This window comes from Pelobates fuscus, chromosome 5 (assembly GCF_036172605.1).
Source record: "Pelobates fuscus isolate aPelFus1 chromosome 5, aPelFus1.pri, whole genome shotgun sequence".
Lineage (NCBI taxonomy): Eukaryota > Metazoa > Chordata > Amphibia > Anura > Pelobatidae > Pelobates > Pelobates fuscus.
The window spans coordinates 370,344,082-370,368,809 of NC_086321.1; the positions used below are offsets into that span (position 1 = coordinate 370,344,082).

Genomic DNA, 24,728 nt, shown 5'->3' on the forward strand with positions numbered 1-24,728 from the left:
GCGTCTCCGACAAATATCAATGATACCGGAAATTTTCTTGCCAACTCGATGCATTATACAACTGGTGGGACCTGCATGTCCATACTATGGTTTTAATATACAGTTCTAAACTTTCAATGCTAACCACAAAAAATCTAATAAAAAGATATTTACAACAAATAAAAAAAGAGAAGGAAAAAAAAAATAAAGAAACTGAATATCCTATCCTATGAACTGCTATTTCTGAAGTTACATTGGCAGCGATCGGCATGCTTCTCAGGTCACTAATCAATAATTGTCCTTCCAAGGAAACAGTCACTGGCCTGTAAATTCAACTTCTCTTATGCGTATTCATATCTCCCAACTTTGAGAGGTAGGTAATTGGAACTGGTGGGTGGTTTAGGACCAGTGGAACACTGAATTGGACAAACCTCATCGTTTCAGCAGATATGGTGCAGCTGCACAGGAGACAAAGACCTGGCACTAGTTTAATGTTATGTTTTATAGTGTTTATTTTTTCTTTATCTTTAATGGGGAGCAACCAGGGTCATGCTATAGTGCTTATGGTGATTAAAACTTGACATACAATGGTTTTGCAATAATGAAGCACCTTTATTTACTGCAGTTATGGTGGGACATTGGAACGAAGTTAAAAAAAAAAAAAAAAAAGTCTATATACTCAAATTCCATTTAACCCATTATATTCTGTTATAACAAACAGACTAACAGTCAATTTATAATCCTTCTCATTGTCATTCTGATCTATTAATACACAGAGAATGAAAAAAAAACCAAAAAACAACTAATTCTGGTTTTACAGAATTATTTTGCTCCAGAGCTGTTAACTCAGATCTAATAGTTGCACTTTTTTTTGCTAGCTATTGTCACAATAAGTAACACTCTGTGTGCAGTTTTTACTCTTGCCATTTCCTCCTTGTGCTAAGCCACTGCCCACAGTGATCTCTGATTTCAGGCCCATCCTTTGCTTTCTAAACTAGGAAACGAAACTGATAGGGGAAAGGGTCATTTCTTCTCCACTATGCAGAAGTGGGGGCGGTCAGCTATGTGAAGGTAAGTGTGAGAGGGATGTTAAATGGAAGCAATATTGTCTACATAATCCCATTTTTTTTAAAAAAATGCATGATAGGAAACACATGCATTAAAATGAGTGCAAAAAATAAAAAGAAAGCCAGTTACTGTGAATCTTCCCCCCCAGTTACATTGTTTAGTGGGTCTGACTGCAGCTACAGACACACTCCTCAATAACCAGGGAGAGACTCTTCAATCACGGGCTCTGATTTCGATTTTTGGGGTCTATTCTTATTGGGGCACTCCCACTGATAGGATATGTGCAGCTTGTCTGTAAACTGGTATCAGCTAAAATGGTTTACAGTGATTGTTTAATGTTACACAGTTGACATTGAACAGGAAATTGTTCGTCTCCCATAGAAATTCTTTGTATGACAAAAGGTCTTGTGTTGTTAAAGGGGAGAATTCTCGCACTCTGTCCCTGTATTACATAGCCCAAATATTGTCCTTAATATATATATATATCACATTGTTATTTAATATTGGTATGTGTGCATGCTCTTCACATTGGAGCTATGTGACAGGTAGTGGAGGGGTTAACCTGCTAGATCCTTGTTTTCAGAAAATGTTATAGTAAATGGTGCATGCTATGCAGGTACATATTATTATGGAAAGCTATATCAGGGATGATATCACAAACTCTCTGCAGTATGCAGAGCAATTGTCACACCCAACGTTGCTATGAAACGTTAGACCTTCCAGGTATATTTAGATATTTATAGGGTGTGGACTTGCTGTGTCATTCTATGTCTACAATACAGCATCATGGTCTGACACAAACAGCAGCACCTAAACATTTTAATTTGGCTCCTAAAATTCTGTAACTGACTTCTGTAATATAATGTAATGGCCTTGCCCTGCATGTGTATATATATATATATATATATATATTTATTTTTTTATTTTATTTTTAATTGGAGAATTTTTATAGCTAGTTTGGCGTAAAATTTTGAATTATCTTTGAATTCCTGGTAAGTCCCAGTTTAATGAATATCCCTGCATATATATGGTGGATGTGTCCCCAATGGTCAGAGAAAAGGCAGTGTTTACATTGCTGCCTAGGGACACCTCCAGTGGCAGTCACTCAGGTTGCTGCTAGAGGTGCTTCCTGGGTCAGTGCTGCTGATGTTTAACGTCCCCACGCTCTGCATGGAGACACTAAACTTTCCCCATAGATTGATTCAATGCATCTCTAGGGAAGATGCTGATTGGCTAGGGCTGTGTTTAGCTCTGCCCCCTTAGTAAGAATAAATGTATGATTTTCCTTTATTTAAGACCAGGGCCGGACTGGGAACAGAAAGCAGCCCTGGAAAAAAAATATTCCAGCCTTATAATTAATCTGGCCACAGAGTGTGTTTTTTATCTCAATGTGCTTTGGGGGCTGTTATATTGTTTCTTACCTGCAGTTCTCTTACTCATACACAAGCTCACTACAGACAAGCTGACTGATACACACAACCTCACTACAGACAAGTTCGCTGACACACACAAGCTAACTCAAGTCAAGATCACTGATACACACAAGCTCACTAAAGACAAGCTCAATGACACACATACAAGCTCACTACAAACACACTGGCACACACATAAGCTCACTACAAACACACTGAAACACACAAGCTCACTACAGACATGCTTACTACAAGCTCACTGACACACACAGAGGCTCACACACACAAATAAGCTCACTACAAGCTCACTGACACACAGGCTCACACACATAAGCTCACTACAGACATGCTCACTGACACACAGGCTCACACACATAAGCTCACTAAAAACTCACTGACACACACAAGCTCACTGACACACTGGCTCACTACAAACTCACTACATGCTCACTGACACACACAAGCTCACTATAGACGCTCTCTAAACACACAAAAGCATAATACAGACAAGCTCACTGACACAAACAAGCTCACTATAAGCTCAGTGACACACACTCAAGCACTGTACAGACATGCTCACTACAAGCTCACTGACACACACATAAGCTAACTATAAACTTACTGAAACACAAGCTCACTACAGACATGCTCACTACAAACTCACTGGCACACACAAGCTCACTACAGACATGCTCACTACAAGCTCACTAAAGTACACACAGGCTCACACACAAACTCACTACAGACTCACTGACACACACATGCTCACTACAAGCTCACTGACACACACACACACACACACACACACACACACACACATAAGCTCACTACAAGCTCTCTGACACACAACCTCACTACAGACATGCTCACTGACATATACAATGTCACTATAAGCTCACTGACACACACTCAAGCACTGTAGACATGCTCACTACAAACTCGTTGACATTATTTTTCACATGTAGGAAAAAAAAATGTGACAATAAATTTAAGGACGATAACTATCCCAGAAAATCTTGAACTACATCTGAACCTTTTATTCTAATATTAAAAAGGGACTATTCACTGAGGTGTTTATTTGTGATTTGAGAAGAACCTTTAAGACCACATTAGCAAAGTTGGGGAAAAAATTCCAATTCTACTAAAAAAGATTATTTTTTTTTTACAACTTGGATATTTGTCCTAAATATTGAAAGACAATTCATCAGCACAAGTCACTTTTTTATTAAATAAGCCCCTTAATATTTATATCAAAGGTAACATACGTCCAACAGGTGATTAGAAAATAATTATTAACTTTTTAGGTTTTTCTACATCTATTAGTGTCTTAAAGGAACACTCCAAGCATCCTAACCACTACAGCCCGCTGGGACTATTGCTAAATTGGATAATTTGTCTACATCATCTAATATCATAAACAAATGCTTTTTAACCACTACACACCTCTGTAGTGGTTATGGTGCCAGGAGAGCCCTGTTGCCATTCATCACTAAGGTGTCAAACTTTTTTAGCATGGATTGACATTTATCTAGATTTTACTGGGCGCCCATCCCGCAACTGTTACATCTGGTATTCTACAGCAGGAGAAGCCCTATTTCACTGCTTAGAACAAACTATGACTGGAGTCATAAGCTGAGAGTATCAGTGCTGTCCTCAATCTGCATGGTAGCATGCTGTAGTAGTTGTGGTATTTGAATTGTTTTTATCAATTTAGAATTTCAGTTTACGGTTTACTATAAACTGGTGCTTACTGTATATACTCCACAAAGTTTTATTATTTAAACCAGGGCTGCCCAATAGGTAGCTCCCCAGACGTTGTAGTTCTACAACATCTGGGGATTTACATTTTAGGCAGCCCTGATTTAAGCAGTGCATTGTCTGAAACTCACAAGTGTCCCTTTAAATTTAAAGTCTGTGGTAAATTCCTGTCAATTTTCAGTTTAATGAATACACCTGCCAGTGTTTTCCATTGGGGTTAATTCACACACAGAAGCTCACTACAAGCTCTATACATACATACACACACACACACTAGATCACTACAAGCTCTACACACACACACACACACACACACACTAGATCACTACAAGCTCTATACACACTCACATTCTCACTCTCTCTCTCTCACTATCAATCCTGGGCTGCATAGTGGCTATATAATTACCTGTACCTTCACTGTACCTGGACTGTGAGTGCAGTGTGAGCATTTTCCATGAAATAAAAAAGAGTAATGTGCTGCACTGCCGGCCCCAGGAACACCGGCCCACCGGGGAATTTCCCGGTATCCCAGTGGGCCAGTCCGGCCCTGTTTAAGACTAGTGTTTATTACTAAAGGTTTAGGAATACACGTTTGTGTTCCTGACCCTATAATGTTCCTGTAATGAAGCAGTTTTGATGTACAGATCATTCCCCTGCTGTCTCAATGCTCAATTCTCTTCAGTTTATCAGTTGTATCACTTTGTTTATGCATCTCTAGTCACACCTCCCTGCGTGTGACTTGCCCAGCCTTCCTAAACACTTCCTGCAAAGTGTCATCTAATGTTTATACTTCCTTTATTGCAAATTCTGTTTAATTTACAACTTTGTATCTCCTGCTCTGTTAATAGCCTTGTAGAGCATGCATGAGCTTCCTGTGTGTAATTAAAGTTTAATTTACAGAGCAGAAGATAAAAATGTCTAAAGTAAGTTACATCTGATTGACAATGAAACCGCTTTGTTTTCATGCAGGCTGTGTGGCTAGGGCTGCATGAACAGAAACAAAAGTGATTTAACTCTAAAATGGCAGAGAATTGAGCAGTGAAACTCCAGAGGCTTGATCTTTACACAAAAACTGCTTAATTAAAGGGAAACTCCAGTGCCAGGAAAACAATCCGTTAAGGGGTTAAAACATACCTTAATTCCAGAGCCGCGCGGGTCCGCTGGCCCCACCCTCGATCCGCCTCCTTAGTGACATCATCAGAATTGCTGATTCTTAACCAATGCAATGCTCTCCCCAGATAGCATTGGATTGGCTAAAATCGGCATGGGGGTGGGGCCAAACTCTGTTTTGGCCAATCAGCACCTTTCTTATAGAAATGCATTGAAAATTCAGGAACCCCATGCAGAGCGTGAAGACCCTGAACGGCAGTGCTGCCTACTGTGCAGCACTGAGCTAGGAAGCACTTCCAGTGGCCATCTGAGGAGTGGCCACTTGGAGGTGTACATAGGGGGGGAATGTAAACACTGCCTTTTTTCTGAAAAGGGAATGTTTGCATGAAAATGCCTGAAGGCATTGATTATATTCACCAGAACAAATACATTAAGCTGTAGTTGTTCTGGTGACTATAGTGTCCCTTTAATGCGCCCTACTAAGTACTGGGGTTAGAAACAGTCTCCCTCTGAAATTTATATACTTCTTATATTCAAGGTGTAATACCTCATCTGCAAAGACAGCATTAGCCTAGTAGATACCTAAATAAAAGGCTTGTTAAGTTAATCAATATGTCCGCCACCAGTAAGACTGTTATGTATTATATTAGTAGAACAAAAATACAGGTAGCGCCAAGGAAAATAACACACTAGACAAAAATACACATACCTCTGTTACAACCAATAAAATACACAAAAAATGAAATAAAAAGAGTCCACAGTAAAGTCCAGAATTGAAAAGAATATAAAAATACCAAACGATAGCACACAGTCTTAGAGGTAACAACCCATCTTCTAGCTCTTGTACGGTGCTTTTTGGGCAACTTCCCTTAGTAACATCATGTGAAAAAAAAAAAAAGCAAAGACAAGGGAGGACCAATAGTGGAATATGGTAGTGGAGTATAAGACATACAACACTTAAAAAAGTTGTCAACTCACATTTGATGGAGCTATAACCAACTCTAGGTAAAGAAAATGTAGTGGTTTTTAATCCTTGTAGGATATCCGTCTGATGTTAATACACAGTAGAGTGGTGATGAGGCAAATCACAGCAGGATTGCGATGAGGTAGATCATATGGAAAGACAAGAAGCAGCCAATAGAGCTCTCTATATATGTAAGTATTTATAAAATAAAATATACTTACAATAAAATGAGCAGATTAACCGCTCTATGTATCAAACTTGGGTGGTATAATCCCCACATAGGATTCTTTAACGGTAGTCCGCAGGGAACTCAATCCATAATTCTATAAATAAATGTTAAAAAGTATACGGCAGATAATAAGGTAGCCAAAAATACTATTAGAACAGAAATAAGATAAAAACCACAACGCGTTTCTCCCTTTAGGGCTTTTTCAAGTGGATAGAAAACATACCTGATAATACGTTTAAATAGGCTTCAAAAGACTTCAATTTAGAAAATTGCCGCCAAAATTACTTCATCGACTCTGACTGGAGATACAAAACATTAAATTATACAATATATCTAACACAATTCGTTTGGTAAAATCATAAACAACAAAAACGAGTGCTTAAAAGAAAGGTGCCAGAGCATATAACTCGCGCTTGCAGGACTTCTCGCAGCGGCTCCCTTCTTTTGGAACATCCTGCCTACCACCATCAGACTCTCCCCTAGTCTTCAATTATTTAAGAAGTCCCTCAAAACACATCTGTTCAGAAATGCTTGTATGGGCTTCCAGAGTAACTTACCTATACTCATCCAAATCTGTCTCTCGCTCTCCTAAAAGAGCCATACTCCACTCTCACCTCCAGCTCTACTACTTTTCCACCTTGTTTGGTGGCTGTCACCCTTGCTGCCCTTCCTGTTGTGTATTTGTTTTAAATATCTTTATTGGTGTCATGTCAGAGGCTTAGTTTACAATTGTACTTTACTGTAACGTTTAGTCGCCTTCGCAGAGGCGTGGCGTATTTCTCAGTGCAATCGTAACATTTAGTTGCCTGAGCAGAGGCGGTTTGATCATATCATTTGCGGCTTTATCATCTGACAATAGCGTGTTGTGTGTGGTTTTGCCTATGTGTGTGTGTTGTTCGGTGGTTGTGGTCTTACCCGCCTACCCCCTCAGTGGCCCCTCCCGTCTTGTCTTATTGTATTGCTTGTTGTCGTGGTTTTTGCGGGGTCCGCCGGGAGCTAGTGGGTGGCACTGTATCTGATGTGTCAAGTGGTTTTGCATCCTCAAGTTGTCTCTGTGTAGCTCCTCGGGTTGGGGTGTTTCCATTACTTCGGTCTTGCGTTCGTTCTAAGTATTTGACAGTTGTGTTAGTGTGTGTAACTGTTTTGTTTTTTGTTGGGGGGGGACCGTTGTAGTGGCTCGTACCCCATGTGGTCGTGTTGGATGTTTGGGGGGTTGTTTGTGTTGCGCCATGGTGTCTTGTTCGGTCCGTACTCGTCTGCTTTAGTCTCTCGGATTGTTCTCTGGTGTCTGTGTTGTGTGGGGTTGGTTGTGTCGTGTGGGTATCGTCTTAGTGGGTGATTGCGGTTGTGTTATGCGTCTTCTTCTTCTCTTTGTCCGGTAATGTGGTCTTCTCTTGTGTCTGTGGTCATTTGTTTGAGTGTGTTAGTGTGTGTGGAAGGGTTCTGGGGGGCGAGTGAGGGGGTTGAGGATTGGTGGTTAGTTATCTTGTCTCTCGTCGCCTCCTCGGTCCGCCTAGCCCTGCAGCCTCCCGAACCCCCACCTGGGTCTGTCATTCTCTCATTCTTTCGTCTGTTGTGTATTTGTACCCCATCTCCTCTAGACTGTAAGCTTGTTTGAGCAGGGCCCTCATCTACCTATTGTTCTTGTGTCACTGTGTATTTGTCTAATTTATTGTAAATTTCCCCCTTTCATAATATTGTAAAGCACTGTGGAATTAGTTGGCGCTATATATTTACCAATAATAATAATATTAAGTGTAGGAGGTGTGGCTTGTATATCACGGCATTAAGGTGCAATGCATTTTGGGATATGAAGTTCATATTCGCCGATCGAGTTATAGTGATGGCAGAGCACATAACTATGTTATTGAGGAGTTATGGTTATGTAGTTCGGTGGCCAAGAGAGCATAATGCATGATGAGACCCTAAAGGGGAAAGAAAAGGACCGGACACGTGATTCGTCCAGGGGAGGAGCCGAGACACGATCGGGACGTAGAGTGGGACGAGGCATGGGAAAAGCAAAGAGTATGCCTCTCCAATAATAGAGACATCAAAAGGGGCGTGCTGTAAAAGTTAGCGTGATCAAGAGGTCACATATGGCAGCCATCTTGGGAGGGTACTAGATAGCTATAAACAGCTAGGTGGCCATATTGGGAGGGGAATAAGTGAAATAGAAATGGGATAATGCTGGGGAAAAGTACCTTCCACGATAGCTGATTTTAAGAACTATTATCAAAAACATCTATTATTGTTAATAAAACACAATTGAAAAAGTTATGTGAGCATAGAGTGCAGGGTAATTTGTTTCCTGTGTTGTGTCAGTGTTCTCTGTGTGTAACTATATTGTGTCTATTAAATTTTTATTTTGTGACTTTTATTCACATAAATAGTTCATACACTCCTCCTTACATACACAATATTCACATTATGTCATATTTATTTTAAAAATATTTCTTATTACCTTTAATCAGGCTTGTTGTCCAATATGGGATTTACTTAAATATCAGTATCTACACATTTCATTTGGAATTCATATCAATAGAAATAAACTTTCTCAAGAAAGGGATACTTAGGAAATTTCTTTAGATCTGCATGGGTACTCTCCATAAAGGTTGAGAAACACTGTCCTAATGCATGATCAAAATGTTAAAGGATCACTATAGGGTCAGGAACACAAACATGTATTCCTGAGCCTATAGTGTTAACACCACCATCTAGCCCCCCTGGGCCCCTCATGCCTCCATAATAGCAAAGTCTTACTGTATTCAAGCCCGAAGCTGTAACTGCATGCTGTTAGACTCAGAAAAACAAGCAGTCTGCTGACATCATTAGAAGTGGTGGCCTGATCCAATCACAAGACTTCCCCATAGGATTGGCCGAGACTGACAAAGAGGCAGATCAGGGGCAGAGCCAGCATGATTCAAACACAGCACTGGCCAATCAGCATCTCCTCATATAGATTAAAGGAACGCTATAGTCACCTAAATTACTTTAGCTAAATAAAGCAGCTTTAGTGTATAGATCATTCCCCTGCAATTTCACTGCTCAATTCACTTAGGAGTTAAATTGCTTTGTTTCTGTTTATGCAGCCCTAGCCACACCTCCCCTGGCTATGTTTTTTTTTTTTTTTAATTCTTTATTTTAGTGTGCAACACAGAAATAACATACAGGCTGGTAGCGCCACAACAGCATCCACCAGCTTAATGTGTTCAAACATTCGTATACAGTGTCATGGCATGAGAGACAGTTGCACTTTTTCTTTTTTAAGTTAAAGAAACAGGCTTCATTATAGATAATAGTATAACACTTGAATAATAAACATAGTAATGCAGGCTCTGGTAATGGACGTAAAGTGAAATAAAAATGAGTAATTGATGCTTAACAGTTAGCTGCGTATATCAAGCTGTATCTCGATGACATAGTGCTTCTATATCTGCCTTAAGCAGTTGGTCGAGTATCCTTATGCTGCTCTAGTCTATCGTGTGTGTAGTGTGGGTACAGATCGCTAGACAGTTAAAAATGCTAGCGTGAGGGGCGGGGCCGGGCCGCCGAGCTGAGCGGTCGCAGGACAGCTCAGCTCCTGTAAACTGGGTCATACATAGCCTGTAAAATAATATTTTGGGACGAAACATCGGCAACTTACCGCGACCCTCAACGGAACCGGGCTGCCTGAGCTGAGGAGAGGCTTGCTATTGAAGTTTTAGTCCCTCGGAGGATGGGGCCCGTTGCAACAGACGGGACCTATGTTGGCGGTGAGTGCAGCGGACGGCCGCCGCAGCGCTATCCCGCCCGAAGGAGCCCGACAAACATGAAAAGCCCGCGGACCCGGTCCCGTACCCCCCCCCACCGGACCGGGGGGGTGATCCCGGTCCAAGCTGAGTCAAGCAAGGCCTCACAGCTCTCTAAAAAAACGCCGACATGCGACCTGAGACCCACTCACAAGATGGCGGGGACCACGCGCGCAGTACAGGCCTACTAGCAGACATCACTAACTCCGGCACACAGGGTAACACCAAGCAGAGGCCCTCATACCCGGTGATACCCCTGGCATCTGACGCACTCCAAGCACCACACCAGTGGATACCGATGCCGAGAGACCCGCTCACTCTTCTTCTGAGCTGGGCGCTCACAGGGAGGGAATCCCCCCCCCACAGCCTGCCATACACCCAGGGAGAAGCTTGGGATCCAGCGGAACCCTGGGCCCACGGACCTGATGATGGGCCCAATGGCATTAGGCGCGAGCACCTACACAGGCCTCAGGCCGAAGATAAGCGGCCCTCGGACGCAGAGGAGCCACCACTGGGAACATGATGCCGGAACACCCGCCCACAGCGACAGCCAGAGGAACCGGGGCACAACAATAATCCCAGACTCCAGCGACACATGAAACTGTGGCAAGAAACCGCAGGCCAGCATACCAGCCTAGACCTAGGGAGGCACGCTCACCATCACCTGCAATGCGGCGAGCTACAGAGGCCCAGCAACGGACACGCACCGCACACACACCTGCGAGCTGGCACCGAAATCCTGCAAGTCGGGAACCGGCATGGGCCGCAGGGGACTGGATTGTGGACATATAATACCTTCTTTCACTGCCAGGACTCTTGCCAGTTCACGCACTGGTTAGACATAATTTGCCATCCCTCATTGGTAATGGAAGAGACAATATAAACTATCACTTACATCTCCCTATTTACTGAATGGTATACTATTGTCTATGTTGCTGTATTGCTGTTGCTAGCTAGACTAACGTGGTCACATTTATTTGCATGTCTCTAAATTGAATGTAACCCCAGCGTTTTCGTTTTCATTTTACCCTGCCTTCCGCTACCAAGCATGTACAGCTCAGACCTAGCGGCAGTACAGAGAGCATATTAGCTGCAGATCGCATCCTGTCATACAGGCTAAATGAACAAGCATGATTAGATAGGTCATAGTTGGGCTAGCATAGTTAACGTAATCAGCCCAGTAACATATTGCTAAGTCTTTAGGTGGGACAATTAGTAGCATTGTCATTTTATCACGATAATATTATATATGTCCAACCCTGAGAGCCAAGACTGACCAGAAGCCGCGAACATGGGCGCGTTCAAACAGATGGTTACTGATTGTACAAATATGCCTACTATACTAGCACTGTTATCCATCCAGTATCCTCCTTGTATTAACATGACTCACTACTGTTATCGCTCCTGTATTCCTACGTTACTCATATGACGCTTTAAAACAAAAAAATTGGCAATCTTTCTTTGGAGCGTACTACGTGTCTTCCTGTTGTAATTACCTTATGTTACCCCACAATGCCTCCTCTTTCTATTCTGTACCCCATAAAGCATGTGCCATAATAAAAGAAAGATTTACAAAAAAAAAAATGCTAGCGTAATTAGATTAGGTAGTCGCTTAAGTTAAACAGTGTGCCTAGGTTGCTATCCAAGACGTGCTATGGTCATGTGTGCGGGTCACTCTTTACTGTCTTCTGATGTTGTCAGTTGGTAAGAGGGATATATTCGTATCGACTGCAAAAGTAGCCACCGTGTTTTGGATCTGCAATTACTATTTGAACGCTATCATAGACATTTGTAGGCAAGTAAAAAGAACATAAAATAACAGAAGATTAATCATATAGGTACTTTAAAACATTGCTTCTCTGTCGTATAGTGCCAACACGGCTAGGACGATTAGTCAGTCTAACAAGTGGGTGTATTAAATATGCATCAGATTCTGCTGATTATGTTGATATGTAGTGGTGTCGGTCATTAATTGTGTTCACTAGTACTACTTGTGAGGACAAGTAAGGTATATGTTTAGCTATGACACATTAGAACACAACGCCTAAGACAACAGGTGTACATTGCTAGGGCTCAAACTCGTTTAGTGTGAGGTTGGAAGCCTAGGTAGGGTGGCAGATGCTAGCACTTATGGCTCCTCCATATAGCGAAAGTGGAGCCCGTTATTGGACATTATAAATTTATGGCCACATAAGGGAAAATATTAGACACAACAGTACCAGCATAGCTTCGGGGACATTTTATGTTGAAAGGTATATCTATCAAGGTTAAGTCAATTATAGATGAAACCGCATGAGTAACATATCTTAGCTTAATAAGGAGTGTTCGTAGCCGCAGGTGATGTATAGGCTGCAGCTAGTGGGGTTGCGCTGCGAGTGTCCAGGATGCTTGTGTGGCCCACTCCATTTGACGGTGTGAGTCCCGGATCTGCTGCTTCCTTTACTCGGGATTCACTGGGGTGCTGTGGTCGAGCCGCTGGGGTGGGGAAGCCCCGGTGCCCCAGGCTCGTGGTGAGGTCAAGTGCTCGGGGTCATTGACTTCAGATGGTCCAATTGTGCTAGTGAGTCGAGTTCGTGGCCGAGGTTTCAGCTTATGTCACAGTCCTGGTTCAGCAACACACCAGTGGGGTGTGGGTTATTGTGCCTTGCGTGGGTACGGGTGTTTAGGCATAAGAGTCCCGGTCTGGGCCTGTGGGTTGCTGCCCCATTTGGGGTCTAGCGTTGTCTCGGATGTGTGTACCAAGTGGCGCCTGTTTGGGCACAAATTCCGTGGATGTCCCTGGGTTCCAGTTGTGAGTCGATGTATGTGTTGTGCTTTGGGAGGCCGTGCTAAGAGATTGTGGGTGGATACCCAGGTGTGGTAGGGTCGTGTTGGCTTCATGGAGGTCTCGAACAACGTGGATTGTGCCCCCATGGGTGATGGACAGCGATCGAGAGGGGCGCCAGCGGTAACTTATCTTATGCTGTTGGAGAAGCAGGGTGAGTGGTCTCATATCTCGGCGCCATGCCAGAGTGCTGCTGCTGAGGTCTGCATAGAATGACCGTGACATTTCCTCAAAGGCGTATGGTGAGTTGCCTCTTAACGCATTTAAGACTGCTGCTTTGTCCTTTCCGTGTTGGAATTGGATTATTAGATCCCTGGAAGTCGTTGGCGGTGCTTTCGCCGATTTGGGCACCCTGAACACACCCTCCGCCACAATTGTTTTGGCTTGTTTGGGTGTCAGTATGGCTGTTAACAGTCTTCTCACCACGTGTTGGAGCTCAGCGTCTGGTACGTTTTCGGGTATTCCCCGTACTTTTAAGTTGTTCCGACGGCGGGCATCTTCTAGCGTGGCAAAGCGGCCTTCATAGGTAAGGTTTTGCTTTTTCAGTTCACTGACCTCTTGTTGCAAGGCCGTGATCTGCTGTGTGTTGGAGCTTGAGGTGGCTTCTACCTCTCCAATGCGGCCTGTCAGGCCCTTCAGATCCTGGCGTATCGTGGCCATATCTGACTGTAGGTTTCTTTGCAGATCCGCCAGCAGCTCTTTCAATATTGTGGTAGTCACCGGAGCTGAGTCTTGCTTTGCCGGTGGGGGCGGCAGTGGTGGGAGCGCCGGAGCAGGCGTGTAGTTTTCTTCTGTGCCATAGGAGAAGTCATCCGAAAGGTCTGAGCAGTCTCCTGTGATGGCCGCCATGTTGTGTCCGTGGGCGCCTTGGGCCTGTCTCCACATATCCCCAATTCTCATGCCCAATCGGGGTGCCTCTTGCCGAGGTTTCTTCGATTTTTTCCCCATAGGTCTGAAGTGAGCTGGGGGGGTCGTTTGAGGCCCGTTTGTTTGTCTTAGGTGTCGAAAATCGGTGGGTTATGCTCCTCTCAGACCGGAGCTCCATAAACGTGCGACCGTCCGCTTTGGCTGTTAGGCTCCGCCCCCTCCCCTGGCTATGTTTGACAGAGCCTGCATGAAAGAAAAAAAACTGGTTTCACTTTCAAACAGATGTAATTTACCTTACATAATTGTATCTCAATCTCTAAATTGAACTTTATTCACATACAGGAGGCTCTTGCAGGGTCTAGCAAGCTATTAACATAGCAGGGGATAAGAAAATCTTAATTAAACAGAACTTGCAATAAAGAAAGCCTAAACAGGGCTCTCTTTACAGGAAGTGTTTATGGAAGGCTGTGCAAGTCACATGCAGGGAGGTGTGACTAGAGTTCATAAACAAAGGGATTTACCTCCTAAATGGCAGAGGATTGAGCAGTGAGGCTACAGGGGCATGTTCTATACACCAAAACTGCTTCATAAAGCTAAAGTTGTTCAGGTAACTAGAGTGTCCCTTTAATTGAATCAATGAGTCTCTATGAGGAAAGGTCAGTGTCTGCATGCAGAGGGAGGAGACACTGAATGTTTGGAAGCATTTTAGGCAGCCGTGACCCAGGAAGGATCTCTAACAGCCATCTAAGGAGTGGCCAGTATAGGTATCAGTAGGCTGTAATATAAACACTGCATTTTCTCTGGAAAGACAGTGTTTACAGCAAAAAGCCTGAAGCTAATGATTCTTCTACTCACCAGAACAAATTCAACACGCTATAGTTTTTCTGGTGACAATAGTGTCCCTTTAAGGTTTTCAGAATCAACTGAATTTATCAGTACCATTTGCAAAACTTGTATTGTGACTGGGACGGAATGTACTGGAAGAGCAAGGGCTCTTCACAATTGTCTTTTGGGTAATTGAAAATAAGGAATTTTTCTTTTGGCAATTGCTGTGTGGGTGCTTGAACATCAGTTTACTGAAAAATGAAGGGGCTCGTGGTACTTGGCTGTAGAGTGCTTTTACACAGAGGCTTTTTATGGTGTGCTGGAAGATTTCATGAGTTTTTGATTATTGGATGATGGGTGCTGCAATTTTTTTTGTAATTGCATTAAAGTGTGTTGAAACATAGCTGAAAAAATTAGAGATAATAAAAAGATTGACGGTTATAAAATAATGGATGTGGACCAAAAGATCAGTCTATATGCTGATGATGTTTTAATCACTATAACCAACCCTAAAAGTTCATTGGAGTTCCTTATGCAGGAAATTGCCCGTTATAGCCACATATCAAACTATAAATTAAATGCAAATAAATCTATGATTTTGGATATTAATCTTGATAAGAAAACCCAACAAGAAATTAAGAATAGATATGATTTTGTTTGGGTTAAAGATAGTATGGATTATTTAGGAATTCAAATTACCAGAGAGACCAACAAAACCATGGAGACAAATTTCCTAGAGTTGTTACTAAAACTCAATAAATGGTTTAAAGATCGAAGAAATTTAGAAATTACCTTTTGGGGAAGAATAAATGTGATCAATTCATATGTAATACCAAAATGGAACTATATGTCTTCACATTCCAATTCATTGGCTTGAGCTGATACAAAAAAGTTTTACTCAATATATTTGGAAAGGCGAGAAGCCAAGATTGAAGCAAACAATATTAGCACAAAAATTAAGCAAAGGCGGACTTGCATATCCGTTAATAATGAACAACTTTAAAGCAGCCACAATTTTACATATCTACAGAATACAATTAGAAGAGAATAAAAGTGAGGGATGGTATAAGATGGAAATGCGTGCAGACGAAGTTTCCAGTTTGGACTGTTTAATTTGGAATATAGATAAATATTATAAAAAGAATACGCCCAATACTATTTTAACTCATTTAAAGCGGCACTGTCATGCCGAACTTACCTTTCCTCAATCTCTTCCTCTTCTCCCCCTCTCTCAGGATCTGTTATTCTTTTCTTCCTGTCTTCTTTAGTTTTCTTTAAAATCATAAGACAAAGTAGGGACTCTGTCTTATGGAGGATTCCTCCGCTTGACCAGCTCTGACCAGCGGAGGAGCAAAGTGTGCTTCATTTCCGCTGGTCAGAGCAATTTTCCCATGATCCCTAGCTTTCCTCCCTGTTCCCACAATGCTTCCTGTCAGTATTGCCGAACGTCCTGTCACTTAGACAGAACGCCGGCAAAACTGCTGAATTGCATCCTAACAGAATGAGAAGAGTTTCTCCATTGGTGTTAGGATGCAATTTCAAGCCATCCAATCACAGTGCTCTGTGTCGTTTTACAAGCGTGGGAAAATTCCAAAGAACTTTCCCACGCTTGTAAAATGACAAAGAGCACTCTGATTGGCTTAAACCCACCAATCAGAGTGTTCTTAGGCTAATTGCAGGGCGGGGCAAGGCTTTATAAGCCTTGCCCCGCCCTGCGGAGCTCAGTCTGCGCGGAGCCCTCCATGGGTGAAGATGGATTATTTTTTTGTGCGCTCTGGTTTTTTCTTTTTCGTCGGTTTTTTTTTTTTTGCGCTCGGGTTTTTTATTTTATTTTTAGTTCGACGGCTATGATGGTTTTTTATTTGGCCTTTTTTGGGGCTGAAAAATGAAGATTTTAGAAAAAAGAAGACGTCGAATGGTAAGTTTAATTTTACTTTACAGGTTAGCAATTTTATTCCCCCCTCACTATTTTTTAGGGTGAGGGGGGTAGGTAGGGGCATTTTTTATTTGGGTGGGGGGTGGGTGACTAGGGGCTTGGGCACCCCTAGTCACCTTGATGGGGGGGGGGAATCTACTTAGTGCCCCCACCCGCCGCCCAGGGGTGGGGGCGGGGGGAGGACAGTAGGTCCCCCCCCCATTATCGTTATGGCCCCCACCCGCCGCCCAGGGGTGGGGGCCGGGGGGGGGGGGAGGACAGTAGATCCCCCCCCCCTTATTACTATTATGGCCCCCACCCGCCGCCCAGGGGTGGGGGCCGGGGGGGAGGACAGTAGGTCGTCCCCCCCCCTTTTTCCATTAGGGCCCCCACCCGCCGCCCAGGGGTGGGGGCCGGGGGCTGGAGGACAGTAGGTCCCCCCCCCTTATTACTATTATGGCCCCCACCCGCCGCCCAGGGGTGGGGGCTGGGGGGGAGGACAGTAGGTCCCCCCCCCCTTTTTTCCATTAGGGCCCCCACCCGCCGCCCAGGGGTGGGGGCCGGGGGCTGGAGGACAGTAGGTCCCCCCCCCTTATTACTATTATGGCCCCCACCCGCCGCCCAGGGGTGGGGGCCGGGGGGGGGGGGGGACTAGATAGCTATAAACAGCTAGGTGGCCAATTAGGAGGGGAATAAGTGAAATAGAAATGGGATAATGCTGGGGAAAAGTACCTTCCACGATAACTGATTTTAAGAACTATTATCAAAAACATCAATTATTGATAATAAAACACAATAAAAAAAAGTTATGTGAGCATAGAGTGCAGGGTAATTTGTTTCCTGTGTGTGTCAGTGTTCTCTGTGTGTAACTTGTGTCTATTAAATTTTTATTTTGTGACTTTTATTCACATTAATAGTTCATACACAATATTCACATTATGTCATATTTATTTTAAAAATATTTCTTATTACCTTTAATCAGGCTTGTTGTCCAATATGGGATTTACTTAAATATCAGTATCTACACATTTCATTTGGAATTCATATCAATAGAAATAAACTTTCTCCAGAAAGGGATACTTAGGAAATGTCTTTAGATCTGCATGGGTACTCTCCATAAAGGTTGAGAAACACTGTCCTAATGCATGATCAAAATGTTAAAGGATCACTATAGGGTCAGGAACACAAACATGTATTCCTGACCCTATAGTGTTAACACCACCATCTAGCCCCCCTGGGCCCATCATGCCTCCATAAATATAGCACTATCTTACTGTATTCAAGCCTGAAGCTGTAACTCTGCATGATGTTAGACTCAGAAAAACAAGCAGTCTGCTGACATCATTAGAAGTGGTGGCCTGATCCAATCACAAGGCTTCCCCATAGGATTGGCCAAGACTGACAAAGAGGCAGATCAGGGGCAGAGCCAGCATGATTCAAACACAGCCCTGGCCAATCAGCATCTCCTCATATAGATTAAAGGAACACTATAGTCACCTAAATTACTTTAGCTAAATAAAGCAGTTTTAGTGTATAGATCATTCCCCTGCAATTTCACTGCTCAATTCACTGTCATTTGGGAGTTAAATTGCTTTGTTTCTGTTTATGCAGCCCTAGCCACACCTCCCCTGGCTATGATTGACAGAGACTGCATGAAAAAAAAACTGGTTTCACTTTCAAACATTTGTGATTTACCTTACATAATTGTATCTCAATCTCTAAATTGAACTTTAATCACATACAGGAGGCTCTTGCAGGGTCTAGCAAGCTATTAACATAGCAGGGGATAAGAAAATCTTAATTAAACAGAACTTGCAATAAAGAAAGCCTAAATAGGGCTCTCTTTACAGGAAGTGTTTATGGAAGGCTGTGCAAGTCACATGCAGGGAGGTGTGACTAGGGTTAATAAACAAAGGCAGAGGATTGAGCAGTGAGGCTGCAGGGGCATGTTCTATACACCAAAACTGCTTCATTAAGCCAAATTTGTTTAGGTGACTAGTGTCCCTTTAATTGAATCAATGAGTCTCTATGAGGAAAGGTCAGTGTCTGCATGCAGAGGGAGGAGACACTGAATGTTTGGAAGCATTTTAGGCAGCCATGACCCAGGAAGGATCTCTAACAGCCATCTGAGGAGTGGCCAGTATAGGTATCACTAGGCTGTATTATAAACACTGCATTTTCTCTGGAAAGACAGTGTTTACAGCAAAAAGCCTGAAGCTAATGATTCTCCTACTCACCAGAACAAATTCAACAAGCTGTAGTTTTTCTGGTGACTATAGTGTCCCTTTAACCCCTTAAGGACCAAACTTCTGGAATAAAAGGGAATCATGACATGTCATGTGTCCTTAAGGGGTTAAAGGGAAACTCCAGTGCCAGAAAAACGATCCGTTTTTCTGGCACTGGAGTGTCCCTCTCCCTCCCACCCCCCAATCCCCAGTTGCTGAAGGGGTGAAAACCCCTTCAGTGACTTACCTGAGGCAGCGACATGTCCCACGTCGCTGCCTGCTCCTCCCCCGCCGCTCCACCTTCTGCTTACGTCTCCCCATACGAAAGCATTGAAAAATCATTTCAATGCTTTCCTATGGGGTTTTGAGCGACGCTGGAGGTCCTCACACAGCGTGAGGACGTCCAGCGACGCTCTAGTACAGGTTTCCTGTGCTAGAACCCAGGAAGTGACCTCTAGTGGCTGTCTAGTAGACAGCCACTAGAGGTGGAGTTAACCCTGCAATGTAATTATTGCAGTTTATGAAAAACTGCGATAATTACACTTGCAGGGTTAAGGGTAGTGGGAGTTGGCACCCAGACCACTCCAATGGGCAGAAGTGGTCTGGGTGCCTGGAGTGTCCCTTTAAGGTTTTCAGAATCAACTGAATTTATCAGTACCATTTGCAAAACTTGTATTGTGACTGAGACGGAATGTACTGGAAGAGCAAGGGCTCTTGACAATTGTCTTTTGGGTAATTGAAAATAAGGAATTTTTATTTTGGCAATTGCTGTGTGAGTGCTTGAACATCAGTTTACTGACAAATGAAGGGGCTCGTGGTACTTGGCTGTAGAGTGCTTTTACACAGAGGCTTTTTATGGTGTGCTGGAAGATTTCATGAGTTTTTGATTATTGGATGATGGGTGCGGGAAGAATGCAGGTGCATAAATCTTAAAGTTTTCTTTTTTTTGTAATTGCATTAAAGTGTGTTGAAACATAGCTGAAAAAATTAGAAATAATAAAAAGATTGACGGTTATAAAATAATGGATGTGGACCAAAAGATCAGTCTATATGCTGATGATGTTTTAATCACTATAACCAACCCTAAAAGTTCATTGGAGTTCCTTATGCAGGAAATTGCCCGTTATAGCCACATATCAAACTATAAATTAAATGCAAATAAATCTATGATTTTGGATATTAATCTTGATAAGAAAACCCAACAAGAAATTAAGAATAGATATGATTTTGTTTGGGTTAAAGATAGTATGGATTATTTAGGAATTCAAATTACCAGAGAGACCAACAAAACCATGGAGACAAATTTCTTAGAGTTGTTACTAAAACTCAATAAATGGTTTAACCCCTTAAGGACCAAACTTCTGGAATAAAATGGAATAATGACGTCACACACGTCATGTGTCCTTAAGGGGTTAAAGATCGAAGAAATTTAGAAATGACCTTTTGGGGAAGAATAAATGTGATCAATTCATATGTAATACCAAAATGGAACTATATGTCTTCACATTCCAATTCATTGGCTTGAGCTGCTACAAAAAAGTTTTACTCAATATATTTGGAAAGGCAAGAAGCCAAGATTGAAGCAAACAATATTAGTACAAAAATTAAGCAAAGGCAGACTTGCATATCTGTTAATAATGAACAACTTTAAAGCAGCCACAATTTTACATATCTACAGAATACAATTAGAAGAGAATAAAAATGAGGGATGGTATAAGATGGAAATGCGTGCAGGCGAAGTTTCCAGTTTGGACTGTTTAATTTGGAATATAGATAAATATTATAAAAAGAATACCCCAATACTATTTCAACTCATTTAATAAATAGTTGGTTTAAAATAAAGAAAATACTAGACATGGAAAAAAAAAGTTCCAAGTTATTTAGAGCTAAACACTGTGGAAAAACAGGTAGAGGATTTAAATGTTAATGATTGGAAAAAAGTAGGGATTCTACGGTTAACACAATCACTGACAGAAGGAGGTATTAAAACTTTCGTACAAATAACACAGGAGTATGATCTTCCAGCTAAAGAGCTATTTAATTTTTTGAGACTTAAAAGTTATATGACTACTCATTTAATTATATTAAAATGTAATTCGAATAATCCGCAAAATTTATTATTTACCTAAAAAAAAAACTGATAAACCATTTTCTAAAGCTCTAGTATTGAGTAAAACTAGTGTTAAGGATAAAACTCCAACAGCTATATCTGCTTGGAAAAAATATTTAAATATTGATATAAATTTGAAACACTGGGGCTCCTCAATGGTGGAAGCTACGAAGATCATACATTCATTAAATCTGTTAGAAACTCACTTTAACGTTTTAACCCCTTAAGGACCAAACTTCTGGAATAAAAAGGAATCATGACATGTCACACATGTCATGTGTCCTTAAGGGGTTAAATAGATGGTACTTAACACCGGATAAACTAAACACAATATATCCTTCAATAAAATATATATGTTGGAGGTGTGGCTTTGTAAGGGGTAATTTTAAACACATATGGTGGGACTGTCATAAACTAAAAAAATTGTGGCTAAAAATACAAAGGTTTATATCCGTAGAGTTGAAAATTTCCCCGGAAGTTGTTTTGTTACACCTAAATTGGCCTTCTATGTCTTACGAATCAAAATTAATCCTCACCCATCTTTTTTTAGATGCCAAGATAGTGATCGCGAGATGATGGAAAAAAGATTTAGACGTTCCTTGGAGGAAAGTTAAAAATCAACTCGATTTTCAGATCAAAATGGAATTAATGTTGAACAAACAAAAATTAAGTAAAAAAAGTATCCGTTTGGAATTAATTAATCATTAAAAAAGAGTGAAAAGGAAGGGGAGAGTAAGTTTAAGGTCTTTATGAAACTTAAATAATATCAATTAAAATAAATACTTTGGACATTGATAATCTAAGAGTTATGCTTTGATTGCTCCTTCCACCCTATCAGAGAAAATTGTATACACTTTCAACTATGTTGCAACATTGTGTAATGTATTGTAATTGTGTATAGTGACTTTATCATTAGTATTGTAAATGTATTAAGCTTTGTTGTATGTTTTTGTCTTCCACATAAGAAATTTATATAAATTGAAGATTTGAATATATTTATTGAAATATAAATTATTAATGTAGATATATTTGTAATATGTTTAAATAAATAAAAATTACAATAAAAAAAAGAAACATAAAGGGAATCTTGGTAATTGGTAAAAGATGCTTGAAAAACAGAGGTGGGGGGGGGGGGGGAGAGAGGGGGAGTGAAGGGGGCTTCGTATCTGGCTGGAGGGTGACGCATGATATCTATTAAATGAATTAGTTTTCATTTTAGTGAACATTTGTTTTGTTCCTAGATTCTGCGCCAGAAGAACTAACAAATCTTGAGCGATGGCAATGGGTAAGTAGTTTGACTATATGCAAAGTACATAACACAGGGTGGCTAGCAAATATTCTAACTCAAGAACTATAAATTAAATATATTTAATTTTTAAAAATCTTTTAAATGAAGAAAAAAAAAGAAGAAAAGTCAAGAATAAGCAGGGTGAAGCAGTAACAACTCAGCACTTGAAGGCAGACACAACATTAAAAATAATATGCAGTGAACCCCACATTGCAGGTTTAAGAGGGGTATTACCGGTACTGAGGTCTGCCACACTTGTCACTCTCAGCCAGACTTTTCTGATCCTTATTCGGTTTAGTATGCCTTACACCAGGGGTTCCCAATTAGTTTTTCCCGTGGAACCCTTTGACATAGTGTATCAACATTGTGGAACGAACCCCTCCCCGTCACCCACCCGGCGAAAAAAAAAAATTCAATTGCGCCGTTTTTTTTTTAATGTGCCGGTGTATGTCAAGGTGTGTATATCTGTGCTTGTATGTGCCAGTTGTATATCTGACACACACATTGGCAGATAGTGACACACAGATACACACACTGACAGATACACACACCTTGACACACAGTGTGTATCTGTGTGTGTATGTATGTATGTATGTATCGATCGATCTGTGTGTCAAGGTGTGTGTATTTGTGTTTGTATGTGCAAGTGTATCTCTGTGTGTGTGTGTGTGTATGTATCTGTGTTTCTATGTGTTTGTATATCAAGGTGTGCGTGTCTGTGTTTGTATGTGCCAGTGTGTATGAATCTGACATACAGATACACACTGGCAGATAGTGGCACACAGATACACACACCTTGACACACAGTGTGTGTGTGTGTGTGTGTATGTATGTGTGTGTGTCAAGGTGTGTATATCTGTGTTTGTATGCGCCAGTGTGTGTGTATCTCTGTGTCGGTGTGTATATGTATCTGACACACAGATATACACACACACACATCTTGACTCACAAATACACACACCCACACACTCAAACACTCAGATACACACAGTGACATACACACACTTGCACCCACAGATACACACTGACACACTCAGACACACACACACACACACACACACAGGCACATACAAACACACTGATACATACTGGCACATACACACTTAGATGCACACAGTGACAACCCACAAATACACACACTCTTTGACATACACTCTCACTGACAAACACACACACTCTTATACAGACACACATACACTCTCGTTGACATACACACTGGCAAACTCCCTAACAGACACACAATTTTTTATTTATTTTTTTAAACATTTTACTCCACCCAGCCCCCCTACCTTTAGGAGTGTTGGCATGGAGTTCCTGGGGTGCAGTGGGGCTGCTGGGTGGCTGGAGAGAAGGCATGGAGTTCCTGGGGTCCAGTGGGGTTGCTGACGAGCAGTCCCTGGGTTCCAGTGGGGCTGCTGAGCGGCTGGCGTGCGGGCGGAAAGTGAGCAGTGATCTCCCTGCTCAGCTCCCTTGTGCTCCTCTAAGTGATGCCGGAGGCAAGTCATATTCCGGCTCCGGCATCACTGCTGTGCGCGCGAGGGAGCTGAGCAGGGAGATCACTGCTCCCTCACCGCCCGTGGCCATTTTGTTTTCACATTTTTTGGCGGAACACCAATTAGTGTTCCGCAGAACCAACTGAAACGCTGCCTTAGACGTACAAGGTACCCACCTTCAAAGTGTCATTCTGTATAACAGTGGGCAAGGGTTGGTGGATATACACAGAGGGCCACCCACCACAATCTCTCGATTGAAGAAAAACAAAAAAAATATTTATAGCTCAATAGTACACAGTACAATTTAATCTTCTCCAAGGTAGGCAGTTGCAGGTTATCTTGTTATCGCCTGAAGGATATATCACCATGGTAAGTTTTTCCTCTGCATTAATAGATACACATTCAAACAGGCTGTTTTGATGCAGCTTTATATTGCATTTGCACACAGAATCTGATCTTTGAAATCTGTAACAGCACACGGAGACGGACGCCATTACAAACGGCTTCGGCCAGATAAGCGACAAAACCCACCTTTCGTGGGGGAAAAAGCAACAAACACCGATCCTACCTCCAGATCTATATCCAGAGGACCGAGCCAAGTCCGCAGATGCCCTTTTTGCTCCCGGCGACCACTAAAACCCGGCGCCGAGGATCTCGGGCCTACCATGCGGGTAGCCCGCGGCTGACCCGAGAAAGCTGCCTTACATCAACCCTCGACTTCTTCACCAAGAACCTACTCGGTGACCCTCCTGACGACACAATGGGTCGCAAAAACCCACGACTAAGCCAGCCGCCAGCAAGAGACACCCAGGACATCGGACAAATGCTTACCTCGGTGCCGCGCTCAAAAGAAATGGCGCCCTCGCGACATGA

General features: G+C 42.2%; 1 protein-coding gene across 2 annotated transcripts in view; it reads left to right on the top strand.

The window, feature by feature from the left end:
- The first annotated feature begins 968 nt into the window (after positions 1-968).
- LOC134611875 (sterile alpha motif domain-containing protein 9-like) overlaps positions 969-24,728 on the top strand; it is a 32,458-nt gene continuing 8,698 nt past the window's right edge. Inside the window, exons 1-2 of one of the 2 annotated variants that reach the window (XM_063456162.1) lie at positions 969-1,050; positions 22,316-22,359. In XM_063456162.1, the coding sequence (XP_063312232.1) occupies positions 22,350-22,359 (10 nt within the window). In that variant the 5' untranslated portion in view covers positions 969-1,050; positions 22,316-22,349. Of the gene's footprint in view, positions 1,051-19,793; positions 19,883-22,315; positions 22,360-24,728 lie in introns of those variants that run through there. The other variant, XM_063456163.1, reaches the window with a different exon arrangement.